General features: G+C 41.3%; 1 protein-coding gene across 3 annotated transcripts; it reads right to left on the bottom strand.

The window, feature by feature from the left end:
• Nucleotide 1: 1 nt before the first annotated feature.
• Nucleotides 2-17,874, bottom strand: EED (embryonic ectoderm development). Of its 3 annotated transcripts, none has more exons than XM_061458037.1 (12): nt 17,707-17,874; nt 14,881-15,033; nt 9,503-9,595; nt 8,535-8,600; nt 7,197-7,322; nt 7,001-7,082; nt 5,339-5,472; nt 4,320-4,453; nt 2,940-3,045; nt 2,056-2,214; nt 1,556-1,629; nt 2-333 (listed from the first exon to the last, which is right to left on the bottom strand). In XM_061458037.1, the coding sequence occupies exons 1-12, from the start codon at nt 17,833-17,835 to the stop codon at nt 207-209; spliced, it is 1,383 nt and encodes a 460-aa protein (XP_061314021.1). In that variant the 5' UTR covers nt 17,836-17,874; the 3' UTR covers nt 2-206. The 3 variants fall into 3 exon arrangements, with proteins under 3 accessions (XP_061314021.1, XP_061314019.1, XP_061314020.1); XM_061458035.1 differs by having other exon boundaries at nt 5,381-5,472; nt 17,707-17,869; XM_061458036.1 differs by lacking the exons at nt 5,339-5,472; nt 7,001-7,082 and having other exon boundaries at nt 17,707-17,870.
• Nucleotides 17,875-18,395: the final 521 nt, after the last annotated feature.

The raw sequence follows: 18,395 nt of genomic DNA, 5'->3' as shown, positions 1-18,395 counted from the left end.
AAAACTTTACAAAAATACTTCTTTTTATTAAAAGCAGCAATTCCAAGCAGGACAATACACGCAATGTAAACATCACTAAGGTCAGCTCCAGCCCGCCGAACCTCCGAGGAAGTCTACACTAAACGCACCTACTGCACTAAGCGACTTAACTGACTATATTAGAATTTGAAAATAGATTTTCTACTTTGAGTTAAGAAAAAGTACATTTATCTTAGCCTGTCCCAGCGCCAGATACTGGCATCGTCACACACCGCTATGAGGATACTGCTGTCCCTGCTAAAACTGGTTTGTCGAATGGCAGCGACACATTTTGGATGAGTAAGAGTCGTACACCTAGAAGTAAAAGAAAATCATTCAGCTGCAATGTTAAATCTGTACTCGGTGCTACACTTACACAGAGTGCTCATTCTCCAACCTCCTCCTTTTGTGAGCTAAGAGGAACTGAGGGGAACAGGATTATGCCCTTCATGGTGTATTCTGTGTTCTAAATGTGGACTTGGGAACGCAGTAATTTCATGTTCACCCACAGCCATTTCGTACTGAAGCACTGACTGACAGGTTCTTTCATCATGTTATTTAGGGCTTCAGAATCAATGTTCTTTCCCAGTTGGTTAAGGATAAAATATTGTATGTAATTGGGTGATTAAAGACTGCAGCATTTTCAGGAACTTCATATATATATATGTATGTCTAGATATATATATACAGACACACACATTTCTATAGATTATATATATAAAAACACAACTATATATATAATTTGGTATATAGTATATACATAAATAATGCATATATCATTTATATACATAGTATATATGCATTTTATAGACATAATGTTTTCTGTGTCTGGGGTTCTTTTGCACCTCTAATTTTATATATGATCTAACGTGATTATTCATGGTCTAGTGTGAGGCGTCCCTGCCCACGGCAGGGTTTTTGGAACAACATGATATTAAGGTCCTTTCCAACCTAAAGCATTCTATGAAATTAAAAATTTAATTTAATTAAAATTTTAATTTTAAATTAAAAAAAAATCATATCTATATAAATGTATATGTGTATATATATATATATATATATATATATATATATATATATATACATAGACCTGTTGTAAAAGTGCCTGGCCACACAGGTGAGGAACTGGAAAGCTATGTTGTGCTCAGATACCTTTGCACTCTCATTACTCCAGTCCTTTCACATATTCCTCCTTTGTGATGTGCTACACCCAACCAGTGCCTCTTCTCTTAATCACTTTGTTAAGTTATCCACCTAATTAGTATGCAAGCTCTTTGAGAAACAAACTGTCTTCTACTATATCTACATGTGGTATCCAGCAGGATTTGACTGGGGTCTCTTGGCCCCACTGTACCACAGACAATATATGAGTATAAAATGATAAATGTTAACCTTCAGGGGCTGTTTATTTTCCTGGTAGTTCAAATGGGAAGTTACAAGTTCTGTTGAAGAATTTCTGTAGTTACCAGTAAAGGAAAAAGGGAAAAGCCCCAACTCCCTGTCTTAAGAAAGATGAAATAAAAAAGGAAGTACTCACTTGGCTTTATGAGGATCCTCTATTTCTAAATCCCACACATAAAGTTTGCCAACCTGATTGCCCAGAGCAAGCATCTTTAAAAGAAAGCAAAGGATACAGAAGTTTTAAGATAGTACCTCAAAGAATAAAGAATTTTATAAAGGCTCTAGAGCTGCTAAACTGTGAGTGTTTGGATATGAATGACTTCATGAGGTTGTTGGAGGGGTGAGAAGGGCTATACGATTTGCCTTCTTTCTTCCATTTTATTATCCATCTCTGCAGATGGGGGAGGAAGGCAACAGTGAACATCCCTTTGCTGGAAAATCAGTGAAATTTGGTGGAAAATCAGTGAAATTCAGTGAAGCTTTTTCACCAGGAAGAACCCAGATTGAAAACCCTGGAGCTCCTCCAATTCCACAGCAGCCAATCTGCTTCCAAAACCTCACATGAACATTTTCCCATGCCCATAAACATGAAAAGCTAGGCACTTCAAATGCAGCAAAGTCAAAGCCGACACATACCTTTTGCCAGAAATCCATTGAAAACCTCATGTACCATATATCACACTGGCTGTAATCAAATCTCCCAAGTATGGTCACATTTGACTCACTGGGCTTGATTTTATCTATATCATCTTCCATTTTGCCAGGTTTCCAGCACACAATGGCATTTTCACAAGACTGAGGAAAACAATGGAGAAAAAAAATATCACCTATATAATTTATACAGCACATTCAGTCTGATTATAACTATAACCAAATATTTCATTTCACAGCTTCCCCAATGACATTAAAAAAAGAACAAGTGAAAATGTCCCCTTTATCACAGCCACACCACCAACAGAAATCACTGCCCATCACCAGGAGCCTGCTCCCAGCTTTGCCAGACAATAGGAATGAAGGAGCCCTCCCTCCCCTCCTTCAGATGGTGTCAACCAGATGTGCTCAAACACACTGTCATGTGTGTTTGAATTAACCTTGGTTTGAAGCTCTTCTACCCAATCCCTTTGACCATGCATGCTCCAATTTCTGACAACAAGGCAGTTGGACCACCTAGTTTAATATCTGGAAGCCAATGTTACTAATAAACTCAACACATTAATCAAAGTTAGTCCCTCATGGGAACCCTAATTTCTCCCTCTAGCTGCAGGATCCCTCATTAGTACCTATATAGGTTCCATGCAGATTCTGGTTAGCTGATACCCTTGTACTTTTAGCAGGGGTACAGCTGTAGTAGCAATTTTACTTCTTAAGTACAAGCTGCTTATCCACACATCCTGATAGCTGACACAACCCACGATGTAAAACCAGTTGACAAAGCAGAGTAATTTAACCTAAGACCCTTCTGTTAAGATCCTCAAAACAAGCAAATAAGAGTAATGTGACTTAAAAAGCTGCAACATTACCTTGGAAAGAATTAGATCTCCCAGCCATCGTACACAGTCAACATAGTTTCTATGTATGTCTCTGGTAGAAAAGTCAGGAAAGTGAATTTTCTGGGAAATAAAAGGCCTATGGAGAGAATTGCCAAGTGAGGTTCAGAGAAACACAAAAGCACAAGTCTCATTTTTAACAGCCAGTTTTAACCTATCTCCATGATAAAAGGACAATCCTGTCTTTTTTAACAGTTTTATAACAAAGTAGATTCTATATGCTTTCTTTTTTTATTAATAATAAGAACAATCCCTGTTTTCATCCTCTTTCCTGATGAAATAACTGGTTTCCCATGTACAAGACTGTGCAGAGACAGCGCTGCGCAAAAACACTCCTTCTGGTGCTGAATACAGCTCCTGTTGCCAAATATTTCAGGAACTAAAGCTCACTTTACTTGATGCTGCTTCTGCACCACCTAAATTGTCAAATAGAAATCCACACTATTAAAAATAAGAATACACTACAAAGGCATCATTTAATATTTGGTAACATTACCAAAAAAAGCCAGAGTATTTTCACAGCTAGTCTCACTGCTGAACATGTTCAGTGTGGTTTAGACTCTTCAGTTCTCTCAGTGGTTTATAACTGGAAGTTAAGATTAAGAAGTTGAGGAGCTTTGTAAAGGAGGATTTATCCATCATGTCTCTTACTTGACAATTTACTCATATCCAAGGTCAGATCAGAGAATGATGAAAATTAAGGTTATTACTATGTAAAACAGTTTGTCAAATAACAAATACAATAACCAGTATAAACTACTCAATATAAAACTCTTGGCTACACTTAATTACACAGATTTGATCCCCTCCTAGAAACTTTGAGGTGAGAGGAAGAAAAGCCACTAACATCTGGGAACACAATGAAATACAAGCTCTAAGAATGATAATTCCAGACATTTTCTAGTCAAGCAGGTAAGAAATAATTAAGATAAAATAAAAGGCTCAGGACTTTTAATTGAATAAAGTTCTACTGAGGCAAACATCAATAAGACACATTCTAGAGAGCTTCAGTACCCAGCACAATACCCATATCACTCACTATCCCCAAGATATCCTAGTTTGGGTAGGAATTAACCTGGGCCACTGATGTTTAAAGTTCTTTATTGTGAGGGTGGTGAGGCACTGGCACAGGGTGCCCAGAAAGGTGGCAAATGCTCCATCCCTGGCAGTGTTCAAGGCCAGGTTGGACAGAGCCTTGTACGCTATGGTCTAGTGTGAGATGTCCCTGCCCACGGCAGGGGGTTGGAATTGGAATTGGATGATCTTAAGGTCCTTTCCAATCCAAACCATTCTATGTTTCTATTGCAGTATTTGTGTTTTGCAAAGCCACCCAAGATGATGAAGACTACATACCTGTTGGTTTTATTTGGGTTGTATTCATAAGACTCTTTGATGGCATTTATCATTCTCTTGGAATTAATTCTCCAGAGTTTGAGAGAGTGATCCATCCCACAGGACATGATTTTCTCACCAAGAAGATCATAATCCTGTGTATATAAAAGACTTTTGAGCACCCCCAGCCTAAGCCGTATTCTATCAACTCACATTTTAGTCCATCATTTCCATCAAAGCAGCATTTTCTGTGTAGAGAATGCAATAAAACTGCCTATTTCCAATAGAAAACTACTAATAACGTAATCCTGCTCACTACGAAGAAGCACAGTATTTAATAATTGTATTTACTATCTCTCAAGAAAGAGAGGTATATTCAATAGCACTGATGAACAATGAATCTAAACCTAATTCTCCCCCTCAGTGAATTCCCCAAGTTTCAGTTTATGAAGCAACTTTGACAGAATCCCAGGGCTATGAAATGGGTGATGACACTATTTAGAACCACAGTTGGGTAATACAGTGTCAAGGTTCCATATAGATGCATCCCTCACCTTTCAGGTCACACAACAGGAATGGAAAGAGCTCGTAAGAGCAGAGTATTAGAAGTCAATAATTCTAGCTGGTACATGCTGAGTACCAGTGTCTGTTCACAGCCATTGAAAAGCAGCATAACTCACCTAAAGTAACTTCTTTCCTTCACCACAATGTCTCTCAAGGTTTATTTGCTGATGCTGCTTTGATAACACCTCAAGAACTTCGAAAGTGGGACCATGATGAAAACTTTTTACTCTTTCTAGCCCCACTGAGCTCTATTTTGTTTACTTCTAGGCTGCACTGAGAGGGAACCAGCTATTGAGACATACAAAGTGAACACCTTGTCCTGTATATTGAGAGGTAGCCAGATCAAGCAATCACCTCAGATTTAAAGTTCTCTATCCCCTTAAAAGAGTATTTATGCACTTCCGGGGGTTTTAAGTAGGTATAATATCAAACCAGTGCACAAGAGGATAAAAAGTTGCATACTGTAGGCTTACTACCCTTTGTAAATCTAAATCACTGCCCCACAGTCTTCCACTTACTGCACTTAACACCTCATCCCTGTGCCCTTCTACTCCTCCAAATATTGCAACCAGCGTGTCTGTCTGGATGTTCCACAGTCTCAATGCATGATCTATAAAGAACAAATAAAATTACATGCTGCTTTTTTTTATAGGTACATATGAATAATATATTTCAGCTTAAACCACTTTCAATAACAGGGGTTCATGTAAACATCAAGAAGGCAATTAATTCTTCACTTGGTAGAAGTCATAGGACTGCATTAACTAAAATTGCTGTTACAACTAAACTCCTGTTAAAAGTAATACTGTAGTGAAGAAAATCTGACCACCCCCCCATCCCTGGGGACAGCTTCTAGCAGAAAGAGACTTGGCTCTTTAGCTCATCCAAAAAGCAGAGTCTGATCTTGGACATATATGGTTTTATTCTGATCTCAGAAACAATTTTATGTATCAAAAAATGCTGGAATTCCTTTCAGCAATTCTTACAGAGATGTTTTGATTTTCCATTTGTTAACCTTTACAATATTATTCTTTCTGAACCACAGCCTGCATGGATGGGAAAAAGTGTTTCTAGAAACAAGATGTATTCCAAAGTCAATCAAACTAATCCTCTTGTTAAAAGAAAGTTTTAACAATATCTAATGAAGAACCTCTACTATATTTCCCATTTGGAAATGGGAAGCTCTAGCATATCTCCCCTTTGGATTCCACAAATACACTGCACTGAATTAGAGCAGCACCAACTGGAAGGCCACACAGTCCCAAATGCTTTCCTCTTTTTCTACACATCTCTCAGCCAAGCAATTCTGAGACCCCAGTATTCTGCTGCCTTCTCAGAGATAGCACCTAGTCCAGAGGTTGCACCTTAAAACCTATGGTACTATGGCTGATATCAAGATGTGATTAAAAAAAAGAACCTAAAAAAAAAATGCACAGAACTCAAGAATTTCAGCTTTACAGACCCACAGTACAAACTTGACAGCTGCAAGAATCAGAGAGGCTGCAACTCTTATTCTCATGTAGATTCATCACCTAAATATGCTAAAGTCAAAAGTCCCCTTATGTGAAGGTTTCCAACTCAAGCACACCTGAAGGCTTGCTCCTGCAGCAGATCAAGTATTCCCATATTTAACAAAACAGTCAACTGGTTAGATGTTCTGAACAAGCCCGTAAGGCACCATACCAAAATCTCACTTCTCCCTTCACTAACAGGCTTTTTATACAAAGTCCAAATAAAGTCAGAGCCACGGAGAATGGAAGTTTTCCCCACAAAACCAGCAAATGCTGCCTGCGATGTTAAGAATTCCCCACTAGATGGCAACAGGATTCAACAACTGACAAACATTTAACTGCTTGTAGAAAGTAAAGTGCAACCCCAAAGCTCATTTCTTCATTCCTAAAAGCAGCACTGTTCACAATCCCTTTGCACCACAGGTGGAGTTACGCTTGTTGCAGGCCATGGATTTAATCCACACAAGATATACAGCCATAAAAGAGCAAGATTTGCTCTCAGCTTTTAAGGTAAACTTGTTCAGTGCCATTCATAAAAAAAAATTATGGAGGTTTTGGCCATTTTCAAGACCAGAATCCAAAGTATCCTGACTTATACAAAAAACAAAAGAGGGGTTTTTTCCTCACCTTTGCTTACAGATAAAAGGAGATTTGGATCTCTTGGATGGAATTTCAGTTCATTGATAGCATTCCCATGGCCCACGTAGTGCTGGGATAGAATTCAGAGACCAAGTTATCATTTCCCCTCATGCTCGTATGTATATAAAGATATAAATTTCATGCCTTACTGAAATAAGCTGTATCTCAAGTTCTGAGCACTCACCTTTATGCACTGCATCGTAATAGGATTAATTATCCTAATAATTCCCCTGGAGCCTGCCACAGCCAGGAGAGGATGGCTTGTATTGCTGTCGTATGTCCACGCACAGGTATAGAAGTTTTCATCTGCCTACAACATCTTATGTTAAGGAACACAGAAGAAACAGGAGATTCTTATTTATTTATTTATTTGTGTATTTATTTAAATGTGATTTTTAAGTAAACTTGTTGATATTTTATGCAAGTGCTCAGGAGTCTCTGCTGGACCCAATAAGGAATAGACACATACAATAGGGACATGGAACTGTTGGAGCAAGTCCAAAGGAGGCCACGAGGATGATAAGGAGACTGGAGCATCTCCTGTATGGAGACAGGCTGAGAAAGATGTGGCTGTTCAGCCTGGAGAAGAGAAGGCTGCATGGAGACCTCATAGCAGCCTTCCAGTATCTGAAGGGGGGCTACAAGGATGCTGCGGATGGACTATTCGTTAGGGACTGTAGTGACAGGGGTAATGGGTTAAAACTTAAACAGGGGAAGTTTAGACTGCATATAAGGAGGAATTTCTTTATTGTAAGTGTGGTGAGGCACTGGAATGGGTTGCCCAAAGAAGTGGTAAATGCTCCATCCCTGGCAGCGTTCAAGGCCAGGTTGGACAGAGCCTTGGGCAACGTTTTCTAGTGTGAGGTGTCCCTGCCTGTGGCAGGAGGGTTGGAACTAGATGATCTTAAGGTCCTTTCCAACCCAAACCATTCTGTGTTTCTATGATTCATTTCTATATCTGCAAACACAAGCAACGTTGCCTGTTGTACAGATGCCAGTTGTTTCACTTCTGTTCCATAACATACAAGGAATTCTCTGTTGGCACCATTTTTCAACCTATTTGTCCAAAACAGCCAAAGATCAGGAATAATGAATCAAGACTTGAGTTCACAAGCTGTTGGCTTGTACACTGCAAATGAACAACACAAATTATTCACACTTCTGAGCACGAAACATTAATTCTTAGCTTTAAACCCAGCTCCAATTGACAGGGAAACTGAGACCACTGTAAAGCAGTGGATGTGAAACATTAGACAAATATTAGTGTTGGGAAGATGAAACTGATGGAGAATCAGTTTTCAAATATTTTAATACAGCACTGGCCATGAATGTGTGTTTTTAATATGTTTTTAATAGGAGAGTCTAGGATGTGGGAAAGATGTAACACTTGGACCTGACGTACGGAATGTGCCCCATGAGCAAAGTATTAAATCACAGACCAAACCTTTTTATGCTTTTTTCCTACAAAGCCTCTTCATTTTTGATAAAGAGAAAGCAAACAAGTGGCTTTTTAAGAGGATACATCAGCATCCACGTAGGACTGCAACAGGCGGATCTCTCCTTGGGAATGACACTCATATAAAGTAACCTGGAAGAAAAAAAACAAGTGGAGAGATTGCTGCTTACTTGTGGCATGTCAAAAGGAAAAGTACCTGTGCACTGACTGCTGATAGGGACGGGTAGTGTGCCTTTATGGTTTAAATCTCATCCATCTTCCATTTGTTTCCAACAGGTGGAAATGGTTTGATAAAAGAATGCTGAGGGCAGTCACAATAAAGCACCACTCCAGGCCTTCTCAGCTGTTCTTCCCAGGTATGCAAATCTATGATTTGAACTGTCTAAGTATGATTAAACTCTGTTTGAAATTAGCTACTGCAGCCGTCTCTAACATGACTTGGTCTTTTAACAAAGCACTGATACCTTGTTCCATCTTAGTTTAGCACTTTTGGTGACTGACAATTGAAACAAACCTGGAAATGAAAGGCTGCTTGCTTATTCATATATAACACTGGCATAGAATACATTTCAGGAGTTGTTTTCAAGTCTGAAATGACATAAATCCTTGTTGAGAAAAAACCTGTAAGTTCACTCCACATAGGACCTTAATTTAGCTACTGAGCTGCCTGGCATCATTGCGGACACTTCTCATCCCATTTTAGAGTATATGACCCTCTGGAAACAATAACATCTGTGAAAAGTAATTTTAGTGAGAAGATGCATTTATGTCTCTTGTCTCCTTATCCCATGTTTATATTCCTGAAGGATTTTTTTCTTTACTGCATAGGCTAATTCCCAAATAGCTAACACACAACTTCATGAAACAATTCAGAGGATGCAACTTTCCCAGATGTTACATACCTCAGAAATAAAGCTTCTCTATGAAGTATCCTCCCCATCCATACTAACCACAGGCAAAGGGATTGGTTGGAGAAAAAAGCATGCAAGCAGAACCAAGTGGAAGAGCTGATGGTTAAAAACAATTATACTCACTCTGTTGCTGCCTACAGTAGCAAAAACAAGAGGATCACCTTCTTTACTGTGCCAGTTAAACTGGACTCCAAACAAAGGCTGCCCGTGGTCCTCCTGGAGAGGTAAAGTAAGATGAGAGACCAAAAAAGATAAAACAAGAGCCACCATGTTATTATTACTTCCGTGAAATTCAGCTGTGGTGGTAAAACAGTTTAACTGAGATGTTTTCCTCCTCAAACTACTGGGTTCATGTTCAATATAATTTCAGATAGAGAAGAGTTAAAAGGAGCAGTTTTGTAACATCACATTTTAAGTTGGGTGTCTTAAAGGAGGTTAAAGGAATATTCTGACACCCCCTCCCTTTCTTCCCCCAGCAAGCTTTTAAAAGGGTGAAAACTGTTATGTCTCAGAAGCTGTTACAGCCAGAAGCTGGCAGAATTCCCGAGCTATATTTGCAGTTCTACTACTTTGTTTTGCAATTTTCAACACGGCAACCTCTGCATCTAAGGCCACATCTATACGTATTTTATACTGTTTGAATTACTTCCACACAAAAGATTTATAACTTCACAGAGGAAAATCATAAGGACAAAGAAGACTTATACTGGTGTAAGGGTGGAGAAGGGCTACATTAACTATTACAACACAGGTCTTGCAACTCTGTCACAGACACCGTGAACTCTCTCCAGCATGTCACAATGCTGCTGCAAAGTTCACGTCTACAAAGTGTTTTCAGATTACCTTCACAAACACCAGAGAAATGCCAGATCTTATTTTTATACAGCTTACATCAGTTTAATAGAGAAAAAAGCAGCAGATATGTTTATGAATTGCGATGAATGTGGTGGTGCTTGTTAATAATTGATAACAGTATTTTGGCCTGTCCTGACAGGATGTTTTCAGTAAGAATAATGCTCACTAAAGTGCCTCCCCACAGGGGACTGTCTGGGACAGTGCAGGCAGGAAGGAAGTGTCTCACAACAGCCTTCAAATGGCAGTGCTTCGGAGACACCCCCAGGAATGTCAGCCCTGGCAGCTCCGGCCTAGCCCAGACCCAAAGAGTGAATCTGAGAAGGGGGGTATGGGGAAGGAGTCCAACAGTACTCAGGAAAAGTTAGGAAGTCTGGAAGAATTTAAAATAGCATTATTTACTGAGAAACGCATTATCTGTTATGAACAGAAATAGCTAGAAGGGCTAGAAAGAGAAGGGAGAAAATTTGTCAGAAATGAAGTCTGTCCTGCAAACACCAAAGAGAGGTAACAACTTTGTAAGCTGAATACAAGCTAAAAAGAATTGCTCAAAGTTTAACTCAAAGTGTTACCTATCAGAACATGGGGAAAGAACAGACTAATGGCTGTAGGGGATGAGGGATATGGGATATTAGCAAAGGGAGACGTAGCAAGCTTATGAGTGACCCCAGGACAGAAGGAAAAAGCAGGTATTGAGCATCTGGAAAGCATTATAGCTTAATTAGAGATGAAAAATGAGGAAAATGGTATGCCATAAAATTACACACACATGATTTTTAGTGTTTAATAAAGTTACACGTTTTACTTTTTAGCCTTATTTTTTAAGTGTACTTAAGTTTTCCTTGAAGAGAACAGCTGAGAGGTCAAATACAGAATACTGTAAAATATCTCCCACTAAGAATTCATTGTTTTTGAATTTCTGAGTGATAAAGTTCACTCTGATGAATACTGAGGGCTTTGGATACGCTGCATGAAGAGAACACAGGTGCAAGGCACAGATTCTTACTGCTTTTTTAGAGATGTATTAGCAGGTTCTGCACTTGTTTTTCTGGAACAACCTTGTTCTCTGGCACGTGCACCGTTTCTGATAAATTTAATGAAATGGGAAGAGTGAAGAGGAAGATGTTTTCTCCCTCAGGATAAGACACTTTTCCAGCACAAGCTGTGATAAGTTTGTGATTTTCTAGGTAGGACCCAGACTAGGGTGATAAGAGATATATACAACCGAGGTCTCTATTGTTTCTATGTTTGAGTACGTGCCATAAGTATTTAGTAAGCTTTTTCAAAGACAACCTATTTCCCTGGCAAGATTACTCTGCAAGACAAATGTAAGTAGTCTAAAGACATCTTCAGCACTACATTCCTCACATCCAGTGCTACAACCTCCAGAAGCTTGACCATATATCTCCAAGGGTTTTTTGGTGTTTAATGGCCGAAGGAGTCAGGCAGAGGCTCGTGCAGGGTCACTGGGGTATCTGAAGAAGTTGTGCTCACCTCCTTTAAACTACCATCATCCTCACTGGTCAAAGACAGCACACAGCTACTTTGATAACACTCATCTGCTCTAATTCTTGTCCCAGGTGCTAAACATTGAAGCAGGTTTTCAAACATTGCACTTTTAGGTACTGCACATTATGGCCACCCTGATCTGCCAAGTATGTCACACAAATCCGACCACTGGTTTGTACAGACAGAAGAGTGACCCAGATGCTGGTTCAAAAGCAGAATTGTGCAATGCCATCTTGACCCTGGTATGAATAAAGGGCACAATAGCCGAAGTACTCAGGTTCTTGATACCACAGAAAAAGAAGGCAGAGGAGAAAATAGACTTACAATTGTCACAAAACCAAATAAATAATAAATGGTCAGTTCTGTCTTTCCTCACCCCAATGCCAACTCAGCCAGAAAATAAGACCTGTTTTTAGACTGAAGGCAAGTCAAGTAAATATTATGCCAACACAAAAAATTATCACCTGTAACTAAACAAACACATTTTATACACTGTCACCCATGCTGCCAGTGGGGAACCAAGTGACCATGCATTTTCAGTTCCCAGAAGTGGTAACAAGCCATTACTGGCAGTGGGTTTAGTTCGCTCTCCTTTACGTATCAACAAGCTAAAGTCTTGCATGTGGTTGGTTACTGACTCCCAGCTCAGGGGACAGTGAGTAGAAGCTGAAGAGACAACACCAGGCTGCTGACAACCACTGAGGCACAGCCTAAGCAAGAGCACATGGAAGGTAGCTGCAATGCTTTAAAGGGAATACATCAAAGCCGAATAGACACAGCTCTTTGCTGAAAGATCTATGACCAAAACATCTATGGATGTATGTAACGATGTGCAACTCTTGGCTGCATATGCTCATTTATAAACTACATTTCCATTCAGCCCACAGACAGCAAAGATTTCTCAATATACCTTACAGGAACTTTATGCTGCAAAAAGCAAAGAAACACAGGCAGCTTTTTATTTCCTGTCATTTTCCAAGTTATATTCTTGTTTTCCTGATGCTTAAATTTCACCCAAAATAACTTGCACAGTAGTGTTTAAAAAGCGTATTTAGCAAGCACTGAGTTTTTCAAGCTGAATCATAACCATTTAACATTCAAAGCAGATGGTAATGGCCATATTTCTTTGTTTCCCCAAGGGAAAAAAAAAAAAAGTAAAAGCAACATAAGAGGGGAAAAACAAGAGTAGAAAAGTGGAAAAACACATAATTTATATATCCCTAAAGAATTTTAATATTAAAATTGATTTCCATGTCTTTAAATAATGTTGACTCTTCATTAATTTCAGTACATGCACTTTACAGCATAGCTCAAAGAGATAGAAACTATGGGATATATGATGCAATATCCGAAGAGTCCTTCTGACCCCATACACAACATTCAATCCTTAGAGTTTATCTTCACAGTACCTGCAAAATTAGTAAGCAACAAAATGGAAAAAAGAAAAGAACTGAGGCTTCCTCAAACATGAAGTAAAAAGGAGTTACCCAATTTGGCTCTACCTAGGCTTTGTATTAACATGCACATTTATTATTATGAGCATTAATTTCAGCTCAAAGAGAAACACAGAAAAGAAACTACCCCACTTAGCTGAAACACTATATTTATTCCCTCACAGCTTGATTCCACTTGCACAAGAATCTGTTCCCAGGCCCGGATCCAAATCCACACAAGTCGGGGATTGCTTAACTTCACAGGGCATTCTTTTGGGTCACCCTATAGTGGGGTCTGGGTGGAAGCTGGGGTGAGGGAATGTTCTGTTTCCCCAGAAGGTACTTGAAAAGTCCTAACTGCTTTGGGATGTTTGGTCTGCAGACAGAAAACGAATAGGCTCAGCAAAAGGCAGAACTTGTTGAATGTTTGGGTGCTGAAAGGCCCCTGACTGTGTTTGAAGTATGACTTGAAGCCACCCACAAAAAGCATTATCTGTGGGGGCGATTCATGCAGTCACAGGAGCAGCTGCCTACTTAGGTGAAAACGAAAGAACTTCCGTGCTCCTACACCCTGAAAGGGCTCCAGATAACTTTTCTACTTCAAAAAAATACATTAAGATCAACTTGTTTCCCAGAAACTTTTGTCAGCGTAACTTCGTATCCCAATTTCTGCAGTGACAAATCTCATTTAGGAGGTTTCCATGCTCCAAAGCTCTCATCCCCTCCCACTCAGCTACCCCAGCATTTCGTCCAGGCAACCTGAAGCCAAAGTTCACGGCACAGCTCAACAATCAACTGGAGGGGAACAGCAAAACCCTCTTAAAGCAATTCTGCATAAAGTATCCACTCTGGAGCTGCACACATCCTCTGGTTAGCTAAATATAAAATTTAACTGAACTCCCATCTTGTTCCAGACACAATCTTTCCTTTATTTAGAGATCTTGTAAAACTCAAGTCAGACGGCATATTTACATCTTTTGCCACATAAATATCCCACACAAGGCCTGGGGATGTAAAAACAACATCCTGACAGTGTAAAAGAATCAAAGAGAAAATCCATTCAATCCACCACAGTCTGTTACTAGTGCAGAAGAGAACAATGCTACCCTAAAATACAAGAGCAGGGAGTAAAGACAGTGAATCTACATCCCTTTATAGCATCAGGTATTAGGTGGGAAGATAAATATGACCTAGATGAGGTGCAAGCACAATCACAACACTCATGATAAATTAATCAAATTGCACTATATGACAATTGCCGAAGGACAGAAACCACCTGGTAAGTGTGAGGAAAATTCTACTCCCAGATTGTTGGGTTGTTTTAAATACATTTCAACAGGTAGAAAAATCTGTAGGTGCTTTGCATCAAGCTGTCACAGGTTTGGTTTTATTTGAATTTCTTTATTCAGGTTTTTATCTTAAGCAACTACATCTTCAGTGAAATACCTCATTAGATCACACAGAACTTTGCAAACCTGTGCAGAAACTGGGTTAATAGCAGCACTATCTGCTGTTTCCTATTTCTCAGTATCCTTTTTTTTTCCAAACTTCAGCTATGCCAAATAAGAAAGGTATTTTCTTCAAATGAGCAAAGTTGTATACAGATACTCAAAAATACCTATCTTGGCACTGTCTCACAGTCAACACTAGCATTACTGCCAGCATTCCCATACTGGTAGGGATGGTAGGAAGCTTACACATACCTACCTTCAGGCTATTTACACATTTGAAGGAATATTTACACTTCTTCGACTTCCATTTTCCTTTCCCCCAGCTTTTCCTTCCGGGTGCATTAGGAGTGTTTGTTGGTGTATCGGGGCGTTCGGTGTTAGTACCACTTTCAATACTAACAGCATCATCCTGAAAATATTCAAATTATATAAAATGTAATAAAGGTTTCATTAACTGCTGTATAATTTCAACTCATTTTGCAGCACTTGGCCTTTCCACTTCCTCTTCTCCTCTGTAGGAACAGATCTTCTAGGACTTGATGTTATTTAGGTTCACATATTTAAATCTATCACTAACATCATAGCATTCCTCCCTAGAAACAGAACATAAGTCACATGAGGACTAATCCCAGAGGGAGAGATGTGAACTGTGATCTAGTGACGTTTCATCAGAATACTGGTAGTTGCGCTTAAGAAAATGCTGAAATGGTCACTAAAAAACAGCTTTGACGTTCATGGAATGAGTACTGAAGGAAGAGGTTGGTTGTGTAAAAACATTATGCTTTGCCATACCAAGAATCTAACCTAAGACTTCTGTACACCCCAAGCAGCATCAGGCACAGCAGTTCTGCAGTAAGTCAGCACTGCCACTAGAAGAGGAAGTCCCACCTCTCCCTCCTACTCTTTCCTACAGATACTTGCTTCAACTAAAAGCTAAGGTAAAAAACCAAACCACAAAGCCAAAAATTAAGTTAGCTGGCTACCTGACCAGGTAGCTAATCCAACTGGCCTCCAACCATCAGCAGTCACACCTAAGGTAAGGATGGAAGAAGGGGGTGAGCAAAACAAGCCAGCCAGCTGGTGAGCAGTTTTAGATCAGCTTTAGATAATTCACAGAAACTTCAGTTTCACACATAGTGTGACTGCAGGTCACTTCTCAAAAGGACATTTCTGTTCCTTGCATTGCTCACCACAGCACACTTCAGCTTCACCTGCAATGTAACTGGCAACCCTGTGCTTCCATAGGATTACCTTCATCTTAAATATACTTAAAAATCTAAAAATCAACCTTTATTTATATCCTGGCAATGCAGTCTGTTCAATTCCCATCAGAGCAGTGGAAGGGGAACAACTCATCCCAAGGCTTTGGAATTTCTGGATCTGAACTGAGGTAGGCAGAGGCAGACAACAGCCTGTCACTGGAGGTTAAGCATGAAGCTGCATTAGGAACTCCACTAGGAATATGGAATAAGGTCAGCTCTAAACATTGATACACCAAATCCCATCAAACATTTATTCTGTGTCCTAGTTTCATATCATATCAACAGAAGCAAGTAAATGTGCACTGGTCTTTGTTTGACCAACAACCCTGAAAATCAGGACACTGAGGGGAGAAAAAGGAGGCAATACAACACACAAGCCTGTAAGCAAACTACCCAGACGTGGAATCATTCCCTTCACTTTGCACTCCTAAAAGAGCAAACCCTCTCCTAACACATGTAACCGAGTTGAACAAGTTTTACATTTTCCAGTTTCTTCTCCTGTACTCTAAAACAATGTCAGAGCTTGCCAAATCCTCGTCTCCCAAGAGCACTTGCTAGCCAGAGTTGTAATGCTTCACAAGACTGAAGTTTTCCCTGGACTAGTCAGATATTGTCAATAGAAGAACAGCAGGTACCTGCTACAATACAACTACAACATAACCACAAACTTGCACCCAGGAAACCTGTGGAACAAAACAGACCCCCTCTCCAAATCAACACTATTCTGCCAACTCCTAAATAGAATTGCTGTCTTTCAGGAGCAGTGGAATCCAGTAACAAGCCTTGAAAAGGAAATCCTTTAACCACTGATACAGGTCACACTTTCAACAACCAGACAGCCCCCATCCGTGGTCACTGACAGCCTAACACAGGCACCAAAGCAAACCGGAATGCCCGTCACCGAACTACACATAATACAGAAATGCCGCAGAGCAGTGGTGCAGAACACCTTGAACCTGCCCGTCACCTCACAAGCAGCACTTCCACAGGACATCAGGGATGTGGTCCAGATCCTTCACATTCTGGATAAAGGAATAAACCCACACTGCATGAAGCTAACACACAAACATCACCCCCACTCCAGTAGCTACATAAAGTGACTGCTAGATACCTTGCGTTATCGTTCAAGTATAAAGTTATTCTGTATCAATCACGTTACCTTTGTTCCCACACTAGATTTTAGCCAAACTTAGAGATTACCCTCCTCATGCCCTGATGCAGCTTTCTGCTGACAGAAGCTCGAGCACGACCCTAATCCTCAGGCCCACAGATCAACTTATGCTGCAACGTGACGGTGAACACACACACAAATAAAACTTCCGGACAGACATAAAACCTTGCCGGTTTGCAAATCTGGCATCTTGAAAGAGACTTGGAGACAGAGCACGCTTGGAGTTCGGGCCTCAAATTCTCCCTCACCCACGTGGAGGCAAAGTGAGCGTCTCTCCTCCAAGACTCACACGGGTCCCTCTCCCACCGGGGCCTCCCTCTCTCCCTACAGCGGCCCGTCTCTTTCAGGGGCAGGCACCGAGACGGGGTGGACACAGAGACGGGGCGGACGGGCTGACACCCCCCTCTCTTCTCTCCCTTCTCCCGTCTCCCACCCGGGATGCGAGACCCGGGCAGGGTCTGCCGGGTCCCTCAGGACACCCGAAGCGGCCGCTCCCGCCGCTCCCCTCACAGCGGCTCCCCCCGGGCCGGCCCCCCCCACACACACTCCTCGCCTCAGCGTTCCCGCCCGCCCCCGGCAGCGAGGCCCCGCTCCCGCCTCAGCGCCCCTCCTCCGCGCCCCATCCGCCTGTCCCCCGCCCCGGCCTCACGTTCTCGTCGCCGGACAGGTCCCCGGGGTTACTGTTCTCGTCGCTGCTCAGCTTCTGCTTCTTGGCCGGCATCTCACCCCCCGCTCCCGCCGCTGCCACCGCCGCCGGGGCTTCTCCCCGCTCAGACATCTTCCCCGCCCCCCGGCCCTGCCACGCAGCCGCAAAGCGCGGACGGGGAGGTCGGAAAAGCCTTGCCGTAAAGTAACCCCGCGCCCGGTTAGCTAGCAGGGCAATGGAGAGCTGCCACACTGCTGAAAAAGCGCGTTTCCCGCCGCGGCGCCTCAGGGGCCGCTCGCTGAGGGGACGGAGCGCGCCCGAGAGTTAAATTAACCCGGTTTTAACTGCATAGGAACTTAATGGCACTTTATATCGCTGTTTGTAGCGAGTCAGCGGCGGCTGAGGTAGAAACAAGCAGTCCCCATCGTTACAGGTGCTAACGGTCCCTCAAGCCATATTCGCACGGTGTCGAGTTCTGTTTTTCATGTCTAAAGCGGTCTCAGTTTTGCTCTCTCTTGCTCTACAGAAGTCCTTTAGTCTGCTTCAGGAGGAGTGTGGCCAGAGGGCAAGAGAGGTGATGCTTCCCCTCAACTCTTATCCTGGTAAGGCCACATCGGGAGTGCTGTGCCCGATTCTGGGCTTCTCCATACAAGAAAGACAAGAAGGTACTGGAGAGGGTCCAGCAGAGGCCA

Source organism: Pezoporus flaviventris, unplaced genomic scaffold (genome assembly GCF_033815535.1).
Source record: "Pezoporus flaviventris isolate CSIRO_AGI_PZ_B2104156 unplaced genomic scaffold, CSIRO_AGI_Pfla_v1 ptg000025l, whole genome shotgun sequence".
NCBI lineage: Eukaryota > Metazoa > Chordata > Aves > Psittaciformes > Psittacidae > Pezoporus > Pezoporus flaviventris.
Note: the sequence above shows the minus strand (reverse complement) of the source record. Positions and strands in the feature narration are given on the sequence as shown.